The sequence below is a fragment of the Musca domestica genome, unplaced genomic scaffold, assembly GCF_030504385.1.
Source record: "Musca domestica strain aabys unplaced genomic scaffold, Musca_domestica.polishedcontigs.V.1.1 15, whole genome shotgun sequence".
Lineage (NCBI taxonomy): Eukaryota > Metazoa > Arthropoda > Insecta > Diptera > Muscidae > Musca > Musca domestica.
The window spans coordinates 1529442-1540191 of NW_026712207.1; the positions used below are offsets into that span (position 1 = coordinate 1529442).

General features: G+C 34.5%; 4 protein-coding genes and 1 long non-coding RNA gene across 5 annotated transcripts; 3 read left to right on the forward strand and 2 right to left on the reverse strand.

Moving 5' to 3' along the window:
- Window positions 1-553: 553 nt before the first annotated feature.
- Window positions 554-1647, reverse strand: LOC101888214 (iodotyrosine deiodinase). The gene is made up of 2 exons (XM_005190286.4): window positions 1341-1647; window positions 554-1282 (listed from the first exon to the last, which is right to left on the reverse strand). Exons 1-2 carry the CDS (start codon window positions 1492-1494, stop codon window positions 576-578), a joined length of 861 nt encoding a protein of 286 aa, XP_005190343.2. The 5' UTR covers window positions 1495-1647; the 3' UTR covers window positions 554-575.
- A 1192-nt stretch (window positions 1648-2839) lies between these two features.
- On the forward strand, window positions 2840-5076 carry LOC101887425 (uncharacterized). Its single transcript, XR_225719.4, has 2 exons — window positions 2840-4032; window positions 4632-5076. It is a non-coding gene; the product is annotated as an uncharacterized LOC101887425 (long non-coding RNA).
- On the reverse strand, window positions 4038-4676 carry LOC101887253 (CCAAT/enhancer-binding protein homolog 2). The gene is made up of 2 exons (XM_005190282.4): window positions 4543-4676; window positions 4038-4467 (listed from the first exon to the last, which is right to left on the reverse strand). Exons 1-2 carry the CDS (start codon window positions 4648-4650, stop codon window positions 4240-4242), a joined length of 336 nt encoding a protein of 111 aa, XP_005190339.2. The 5' UTR covers window positions 4651-4676; the 3' UTR covers window positions 4038-4239.
- An 895-nt stretch (window positions 5077-5971) lies between the features above and the next one.
- LOC101887531 (nedd8-activating enzyme E1 regulatory subunit) lies at window positions 5972-8080 on the forward strand. The gene is made up of 7 exons (XM_005190283.4): window positions 5972-6131; window positions 6193-6357; window positions 6414-6786; window positions 6843-6978; window positions 7090-7220; window positions 7289-7871; window positions 7935-8080. Exons 1-7 carry the CDS (start codon window positions 6064-6066, stop codon window positions 8045-8047), a joined length of 1569 nt encoding a protein of 522 aa, XP_005190340.1. The 5' UTR covers window positions 5972-6063; the 3' UTR covers window positions 8048-8080.
- Window positions 8081-9004: 924 nt separating this feature from the next.
- On the forward strand, window positions 9005-9825 carry LOC101887702 (MICOS complex subunit MIC13 homolog QIL1). Its single transcript, XM_005190284.4, has 2 exons — window positions 9005-9177; window positions 9280-9825. Exons 1-2 carry the CDS (start codon window positions 9167-9169, stop codon window positions 9614-9616), a joined length of 348 nt encoding a protein of 115 aa, XP_005190341.1. The 5' UTR covers window positions 9005-9166; the 3' UTR covers window positions 9617-9825.
- Window positions 9826-10750: the final 925 nt, after the last annotated feature.

A 10750-nucleotide genomic window follows, 5' to 3' on the forward strand; every position in this document is an offset into this window, starting at 1 on the left:
TTTTGCTCATTGTAAAAGCAGAAGGGGTATTAAAAGATTAATTGTATGAAATTTAAATTAATTTTTAATAATATATTATAAATAAGTTTAGGTTGAGTTGTGACATGTGATGATGAGCAATTGATGTCTTAAAGGAAAATGGTTGACAAATGACAAAGTAATTTGTTTGCTTTCCTCACAAATAATAGGTTGGTATTTTTACTCTAACTGTAATAATTTGTCAGGGATTCCAATTTTATATAAACGGATGTTAGGATACGCAACTTTTATTAATATTGTCACGACAATTTTTTAAATATTCTTATAAATGATAAATTCAAACGATCTTGGACACATGAAAAACCTCAAAACGTAAGGAGAGGGCACATAATCAGCTTGCCATCATGGCTAGGCATATTAATTTCAAATTATAAAGGGATACGACGGCAGAATTTGAGTGCGGCTCTGGCATTCCTTTATGATTTAAGCTTTTTTATGTACTCTCACCTTTATATATAATCTATTTCAAAAAGCAGTTGAGTCTATTATCCAGATTTTGCAACAAATTATTATTAAAAAAAAAAGTATTTATTTTCCTAATATCTGACAATAATATCATCTAATTGCTTACGTTCCAAATCAGGAACTTTACAATTTTCCGCAGGATAACCGACTGGCAAGAGAACCAATAATTTCTCATTAACCGGTCTATTTAGCAAAGCACGTAAAGCTGGGCCACAATTTAATGGTGTGGTGACCAAGGAACTCAAACCAGCTGCCTGCAAGGCACACAGTAGAATACCCACCGCTATGGATACGGATATTTCATTGTAATAATGTTGTTTACGTTTGCCTTGTTTGGTAACTCCATACGTTTGTTTAAATACCAATATTAAATAGGGAGCATCTGTTAGATATGGTTTTACGTGATTTGTTTTTAACGGTCTCAGATCCGTTGTCCATTGTTTGTGCATACGTTGAGCATAATTTAATTCCTCTTCCGATTCGATAATATCTCGAATACTTTGTTTTATTTCCATATCGGTAATAACACAAAAAGTCCAGGGTTCTGTATGGGCACCACTCGGTGAGGTACCAGCAGCTCGTATACAATTTTCAATTACATCGATGGGTGGAATTGGCTCACGGCGGTATGAGCGAACACTACGCCTGTCATTCATCATTTTATAGAATTGTTTAGCACCACCAGATAGAGTTTCCGCGACCCCTTTATATGCAATATGTTCTTTTTCTTCCAGAGCAGGGGCATAGTCTATTTCTTCAGCTTTGGAACTGGAATCGGCTGTAAATATAGGGTGACAATAAAATAATTATATTCAATATTTAAAAAAAGAACTTACCAAGAATTTCATTATCTTCATCTTCCCTTTCGATTTGTTTATGACCCTTTCGGTTCCACAGCCATTTACTTAAAATCCCAATTAGTGCAATTGTCAGTACAACATTCCAGTATTTTAGAAATACCGAAGTTTCCAAAATTTCGTCAAGTTCCATAGTCGTTGAATGAAAATACAAAAATGTTCATTGACTTCATGAATGCTAAAAGCAATTCCGATAGAAATGTGGGTCAAATGAAAGTGTATTGGAAGCTGCGTAGATATCAGTAAACTCACACACATTGAAGAATACTTGATAAGCCAATTCAGACAGGTTTTAATATAGACATGCTATAATAATAATATGAACTCGGGAATTATGTATAAAAAATGTAAACAATTGAATTCGAAAAACATTGATATACTGTTTGCAATCTTATAAATGCGGTTTATGTGGTAAATACCATTATATATTTGCAAGAGGCCAAAAGAATGTGTAATTATCAATTTTCAAAATCTTCCTTCATATGTGGTCAATTCGAGAAGAAAACAACATTCAAAATTCTTGATAATTTGAGCTAAAGGACAGAATACATAAAACGCTTTTTTGACTGGCTTAAGTTATCGGAACTAATTTAACCTAAAATTCCTTAATTAAGTCCAGAGTATTTTCGCCATAATATTCGGCATTTATTCTGTTGGCACGGTCGATTAATATGAGCGGGTAGCGACCATCGGCTGTTATGGCGGCCCACACCATCACCATGGCCGGCGCTTGAGTTCTGGTGGCCAACCGAAGGTGCACATTTTCAGCTGAACTCTTTGGTAACAAATGTTTTCTCATCGGAGGAAATCAAATTCGGCAATTCACCACTTTCGGCCAAGCGAAGCAACTCTTTAGCTCTTTTGAGTCTATTTTCTTTCTGTTGCGATATAATTTCTTGGACTTTTTGGAAATTCAATGGCTTTACCACAGGTTTGCCTATGCCTTTTTTGTTTTGACAGTTTGTTTTCCCAGCAGCCGTGTCGATGCGACAACCTGCATTCTTCTACCATGCTATGAAATAACAGGATATTTGTTATAAAGTCCCATGGTAGAAGAATACTCATCGATGCAGCTGCTGGGACAATGAAATATCAAACTAATTTTGAATGAAAATTATTCAAATTTGTAAAAATTATTGAAAAATACATATCATAAAATAATTTCGATTAGTGTAGTATAAAGGGCTAAGTACATAACAAGCTTGAAGTCATGGCTAGGCATATTAATGTCAAATTATAATGGAAAACGACGGCAGGATTTTGGTGCGGCTCTGTAATCCCTTTATGAAATATCACAAAATATGCCTAGCCATGACTTCAAGCTCTTTATGTATTTCCAGCCTAAGAAAATTTAAAAAATCTACTTATTTTAAAAAAAAAATAAATAAATTTTTGACATTACAATGTTCCTAAGCATCCACGCGTCTACCAGTATTCTTCTACCATGTAACGCACATTACTTGAAGTGAATACTCATCACAATTCACTGGAAAAACTACCAAACAGAAAAAACAGACCAAATGTTAATCCTCTACTACAATATCAGTGTTGTATTTTTTTAATCACAATTTGCCCTGTGTAAACACGCTATGCTGTTATGCCTTGTGACAAGTATTTACCCCCCAAATCAACACTGTTTAGTGATAGTTTGTATTGTGGAACATAATCGAGAACATATGTTAAGTGGGAAGAGAAGGAGAGAGCAAATGAAAAACTAGCGGAAAAAGGAAATTATAAAAGGGAGGGAGGTCAGCCAATAATTATGTTACGTCAAGAAGAAAAAACCAAAACAGAATACAGAGGAACTCTACATAGTAGTAGTATTGAGGAAATCACACTACGGTTGGTGTGGTGACATACAGATTAATATAATATTTTGGTGGTGGCCAAAAATTCAAGCAAGTTTATTAAATAAATAAATTCAATTAGAACAGAAGCCGCCGGCGCCGAGTGAAGTAATTTTTTGTGATTGGATTAGTAAAGGAACTAAATATTAAGCATACATATATAAAAATTTAATAACAAAAGCACATACATATAGAGAAGTACAAGTGTTACCACCACCCCCTCCTCGTAGCACCCAACCCTCAACCATTACGTGTGTTCTATTGTGCATTGTGTCGCCGTCGATAAAAAATATGTACTAGAAGTTAATGTTTTGTGTGTTTAAATACAAAAAATAAATTAAATAAAGAAAAACTTTAGTAGCTTTGTTGTTGTTGTTGATATCAATGAAGGGTGATAATTGGCGGACAAAGCAATATATAAATAAAAAGAGCATTTTATTAGAGTCCATAATCAACAACAGCAGCAGCAGACGTTTGGTTGGTTTAACCCAAACCAATACACATGTGACTTTCGTAAATCTAACTTCTTAAGAAGAACATCTACTAAAAAAAGCGAAAGAAATTTAGTAAGGAACTGTGTTTTCAATTCTTCACACACCCCCACACCCTGTTAAGTCGAATATCAAAATGATGATTAAAAGCAATTAGCATTCTCTATGTGCATGCTGCTGTTATTGTAATTTATTGTGGCGGACGGCGGGCTAGTCAAGCATCAGTGTTTATTATTAAATAAATTACCAACATCCCGTTTGATAAAAACAAAAAACCTAATAAAATGGACGAAGTGTTTTCGCTGCATACGGAAAAGTTTGATTTATATGACGGTAAGTAGTCTCAATTTTCTATAATTTTTTTTATTAAAACTTACAATAATACATTTCATATTTGCTTGGTTGGTAATGTTCATAATATACGCTCTACACACTATACCTATTTTTAGCCATTAAGTATTGTAAATAAAATCTTATAATATACAAATACATATTTTTAAAACATACTATCTAAACACGGAACTAAAAAAAACCTCAACACTAATCATCATCTTCGCCATCAGAGGGTTCCTCTAAAATCTGTTTAATAACCTGCTCATGCTTTTCCGGTTCGACTTTATGTAATAAAATTTCTTTCAAAATCTCCACATTCTTTTTCATTTCCTCAATTTTTGTCTCCAGCTGGGTGTTGCTCAGTTTTAACTTTTCCACATTGTCTTTGCGTTTTTGGGCATTTTGTTTAGATTTTTCCCGGGTCCTCTTTACTGCCTAGGAAAACAAAAATACCATAATTATTATTATTAATAATGAATAAGACCATAATAATAAATAATATATACTAACATCATTATTTCGTTTCCTTTTCTTTTTATATTCCTCATCGTTGTCATCGGATCTGGGACTCGTACTGCTCCTCATTGCCGAACTATCAGTACTTCTTCTGGCTGGCATACTTTCGGTTATTATTTTACTATGTATTTGAGGGAAATATTAAGATATTTTGTTTTTTTGCAACACATCCAATGCACGTGCACTTCTTATATTTATATTAAATGTATAATTTTGTTTTAATTTGTAAACAAACAAATTTTCTGTATATATTGAGAGAATATTGTGAAATTTATCAGCAGCAGCAGCAGCGGGCAGCCATCAACAACACCCAACATATGTTTGCTGTCAAACAAACGATAACCGTGTTGCCATATCGTCAAAATTAAATTCGTAGACAATAAATAATGTAGGAGAAATAAAATTCGTTCATATTTGTAGTGAAGAGATATTTTAATTTTGTGAAAAGACTGAAGATTCGATATTATGTTTAAGATGACATGAGAATATGTAATTAGAGATATTAAATAAAAATGTTTGGAAAGAAAATTTGAAGACGTTTTTTATTTAATAAGGCAAACACACTCACACAAGGTAAGATACAATTTTTTAGATCACTTTTTCCATAGAGTTAAGAATGTAACCTCATGTAGCCATATGTTTGTATTTGTTATACCCTCCACTATACATAGTATGTATGGTATATTAAGTTCGTCATTCCGTTTGTAACTCATCGAAATAATGATTTTAGACCCAACAAAGTATATATATTCTTGATCAGCGTAGAAATATAAGACTATTTTGCACAGATCTCTTTCCGATATTCGGAAAATCCACACAAGGAGTTCCTTGTGAGTACTTTATCCCCTGGAAGAGAATATATAGATAGGTGCACAATATCATATATCCTCCATACAACGGTACCCCCCGAAATTCGTCATTTTGATGATTAAACGTATTGGCATAACTGCGATATATCTAAACAACATTCGAAAACATTCGCAAAATATTGAATTTATAAGCATACCCATTTCTGCATTTTCAGTAATTTACCTTGTCAAATTTCACTGCATGTAAAGAGTTCCCATCTCTGAATTGTATATTTACAATTGATTTATAAAAAAATATCTTTTGATAATGAAATATTGTCAAATGTATAATTTAAAAAAAAATATATAAAGATACTGTTGCATGACTTTACCTTCTTGTTTCTATGTGAGCGCTACCGTAACTTTTCGCCCAAAATTAATGAATTTGACTTGCATGATATTACATCATGGTTGATATGAAGATATACCCCCAAATCGGCTTTCACAAATATGGCAATATTCGTCTATTGCCACACACCTTCATTGGAACGCTTTTATTATGGTGGGCAATTAAATACAGTGTCAGCTGTTTAGAGGAATTTTTTGCAATCGATTGTTCGATTAATCGGAATCGGACTTACCTATTCCTAAAGGGTTTTTTTTTGCATTTTTTCAATTTTTTTGCAAACATTTTCTTTTCCAAAGATCATAGCATTTAGGGTATAACATGTCATCACCGGCACCAAAGTCACCGGAACAATCCGATAAAAACAAGAAATATGATCGACAGATACGGTATTTGAAATCTATAGATATTATGAAATTGTCTGGATGTTCATGTTTTAATTCTATTTAGCCTGTGGGGAGAACATGGCCAAAATGTATTGGAGGGCGCCAAAATTTGTCTAATCAATGCAAATGGTATTGGATGCGAAACGTTGAAGAGCTTGGTTTTGCCTGGCATTGGTGTGTTTACAATTGTCGATGGCTCTGTGGTGACGGAGGAGGATTTGGGAGTCAAGTAAGTCGTTGTGGTGTGAAGCATTAGTCATAGGAATTGTTTAATGCTTTTTTTAGTTTTTTCTTAGACTCCAGCAGTTTGGGCCAATCCAAGGCAGCAGCCTGCATGATGTTATTGCAAGAACTCAATCCCGATGTTAATGGTGACTGCGTGGAAGAAAGTGTCGACTACTTATTGGTAAATCGACCGTCATTTTTTGATGATTTCGATGTGGTTGTAGCTTCCAACTTAAATGAGGAATCTCTCTTACGTCTTTCCAATTGTCTGTGGGAGGCAAATGTGCCTTTACTCTATTGTCGTTCATTGGGATTTTTCGGATCAATACGTTTACAAATCAAAGAACATTGTGTGATTGAAACTCACCCCGATAATCCACAATTTGATTTGCGTCTGGAACAACCCTTTCCAAGTCTTAAGAAGCATTTTGAGGTGAGTGGCGTACTTGGAAATGAGGTGGACGTTTTATTTAAAAATATGAATTTTAGAGCACCCAGATAACCAACAAAGTGCCTTGGCTTTTAGTACTTAACAAATATTTGGACCAATGGCGCCAGGAAAATAACGGCAAAATACCATCCAACTACAGGGAGAAATTGCAATTAAAAGAAATGATAAGAAAAGGTATGGTCAGGCATTGGTGGAGCTTACTTGATTGGCGAATTAAGGAACGTTGCATCCTCCCTTGAATGTTAACACTAACATCTCTTCAAATCTTTTCATTTCACCCTTAAGGCATTACAAACGATGAGGAGAATTTTGAGGAAGCCATGAAAGCTGTAAATACTGCATTTGGAGGAGGTCACATAACTAGTTCATTAAAAGCCATATTTGAAGATGATGCCTGTAACAATCTCAATAAACAGGTGAATTTTGAATTTTAATAATTATTATTTTAATAATGATTTTAAAAAATGTCTTTAAAAAAATTTAGAGCAAATCCTTTTGGATAATGGCGAAAGCCCTAAAAGACTTTGTTGTACAAGAAAACAATGGCATGTTACCATTACCGGGTATATTACCCGATATGACGGCCGATACGGAATCGTATATAAATCTACAAAATATCTATCGACATCAGGCCATGCAAGATGCCGATAGTGTTTATCGTCGTACTCAAACAATACTCAAGGAATTAGGCCTCTCCCCAGATACCATTGACGAGAAGACTGTACGGTTGTTTTGTAAAGAAGCAGCCCACTTGACCGTCATAAGAGGATCGAAAATATCCGATGAATATGAACGAAACAATCGTTTTTTGAATGAAGTAGATATTGAACTGCAAGGCACTTTAACCGAACATTATGTAGCCCTGAGGGCCTATGAACGTTTTCTTACGGAATGTGGAAATATTCCGGGTGATTGTTATGTTGAAAATGATACGGCACGTCTGAAAACGGTGGCATATAAAATGCTTGCCGATTTGGGAGCGACACAGGCGACCTTAAGCGATGACATGGTTCATGAGATTTGTCACTATGGTGGGGCTGAAGTCCATACCATTTCGGCATTTTTGGGTAGGTTATTTCTAGGATTAAATTTTAATATTTTTTGAGTTGATTGACATTTTTATTATTCAGGTGGCATTGCGGCGCAGGAAGCCATTAAGATTATCACCAGTCAATTCAAGCCTGTAGACAACACTTTTATTTATAATGGCATCACTTCAGAAACAACAACTTTGAAATTGTAAAAATAAATAAATATTTATATGTGAATTGTAAAAGATGTGGAGTTTGTGATTATGGAAAAACCCACAATACAGGGTAGTCCTGGAGGAGACCTTTAGGAATTCTGTAAAGGAATTCCTTGGTTTACTATATATCTATATGTCTATAGGAAGAACCATTGGTACTTCCTTCTTTGGTAAAAATAACAAGTTTCCCGTGAGAAGACGAGTAGGTAGTCGTGGAGAAGACTTGGTGGCCTTTCATACGAAGAAATCTACACGAGTGTAATTTTGATTTATAAGAAGGCTTGCTGGTCTTTTTTGGAAGACCATGCCCTTTTGTGGGAATTAAAATCGGTATTTCATAACTGGAGCAACTGATATAAAGAGACCAACTTAGTTTTCTAAAATTTTAAATGCTCTTCCATGAGAGAAACATCTAGTATTTTGTAAGAATTTGGACCGGTTTTCTTTGAGTGGACCGCCTAGTCTTCGAGTGAAAAAAGAACTGAGAAAAAGAACATTCTATAATATTACCTTTTCTTTAATGAGAAGACCACCTGGTGCTTAATGTACAAATATTCTCGCTTATTAGAATAACTGCTGTTCTATAATAGGAAATTATACCCTTCTATAAAAAGACTTTCTTCTGTCCTTCTGTACAAACATATAAAACAAAGAAATATTCTAAACTTTTAAAATAAACCAATATTTCAATTCCATTTTTAAAATTTAAGTTAATTTTTCTTACTAGACAAATATCTGCCAATAAAATCCAGCCACTCGCAGAAACTCTGCTGTCAGAGCTCTCCCTTGACTCTCTCTCTCTCTCTTACGGCTCTTCTCAGTAAACCGATAACTTTCAGTAAAATATGTTAACAACTGTTATCAGATATCGATTCAACAGACACACCTGCTGTTTCTTATTGGCATTGCGCCCCACAAATTGTTTTTTGACAAACGACACACGTTGAACTTAAGCTACACCCAATTGCTTGTTTTGTCAATCAAAAGGGACGACTGCACGATTTCTCTCGCGAAACGAACACCGAACTCTACTCTGGAGGAGGTTCGAGGACATAGCTGGATAAGACAGAAATAGGATTCTACTGTAAATACTCAACGTAACACACACTAATCAAAATGGTTATTGGGTAAGATGACATCAAAATTTAATAATGTTTCCAGCGCTGATGCTGCTGCTGTCTTCTTTACGTAATCATTTGTTATTGTTTTGTTTTCTCACATCTCCTTAGATTCCTCATACGCTCCGGTTTGGTTGTCGGTGCTGTCTACTATTCCAAGAAATTGGGTGTTTGGGGCAGTCCAGAAGAATCGGAGAAATTCTATAATTGCGTTAAAAGTCAATTGCGTCCTCATGTCCAGAGTCTGGAAAAACAATTGCCATTTGAGGTTCCCTCACTGCCACAGACCGGGGAGGTACGCTTCCTGGCCAAACATTACTACAATCAGGGTGTGAAGAACACATTCCATTTCATTGAAATGCTTCCTTGCTATGCTGGTCAATTGGCAAAGAAAACTAAAGACACATTCAATGAATTTGCCCAACCACCACCAAAATCGTCGAACTGAGGGGCTAGCCGAGACGCTAGTTTGGCCGGTGTTATGTCCAGATGTTAATGTTTATAGCTAGATTGTTTTTTTTTTCTTAGTGAATTGGTACTTATGAAATAGATGTGTTTCGAGAAATTGTACTCCCAACAATGTGTGCAGTGATCAACTACCCGATTCCTCGTAAATAAAACAAAACAATGTCTCTTGTGGTATTAACATTAAGAAAAGGTGGTTTGCTTTTAATCGTTGCTGGTGGATTGGGAGCAGGTAAGCATATGTAGATATTTAACATATTTACAACTGGATACATGAAAAATAACGAGGCAACGCTGTGTAAAAGAGGACCCTTCTTTGCAGCTAGCGGATATACAGCTGGGCCAATGACATAAGCCAATCAAATAAACGTTTTATGTATTCTCACCTTAAGGTGGGTTTTAAGCCATTATTTGTGATCACTTTTTTAAAAAGGAAAAATAGCATACTTTAAAATGGCCATAACTCCTTAAATATTGACATTTCGGGGTTTTTAGCTATTATTTGTGATCACTTTTTTGGAAAGGAAAAATAGCATACTTTAAAATGGCCATAACTCCTTAAATATTGACATTTCGGGGTTTTAACTATTATTTGTGATCACTTTTTTTAAAAGGAAAAATAGCATACTTTAAAATGGCCATAACTCCTTAAATATTGACATTTCGGGGTTTTTAGCTATTATTTGTGATCACTTTTTTGGAAAGGAAAAATAGCATACTTTAAAATGGCCATAACTCCTTAAATATTGACATTTCGGGGTTTTTAGCTATTATTTGTGATCACTTTTTTAAAAGGGAAAAATAGCGTACTTTAAAATGGCCATAACTCCTTAAATATTGACATTTCGGGGTTTTTAGCTATTATTTGTGATCACTTTTTTAAAGAGGAAAAATACCATACTTTAAAATGGCCATAACTCCTTAAATATTGACATTTCGGGGTTTTTAGCTATTATTTGTGATCACTTTTTTAAAGAGGCAAAATAGTATACTTTAAAATGGCCATAACTCCTTAAATAATGACATTTCGGTGTTTTTAGCTATTATTTGTGATCACTTTTTTAAAGAGGCAAAATAGTATACTTTAAAATGGCCATAACTCCTTAAATATTGACAT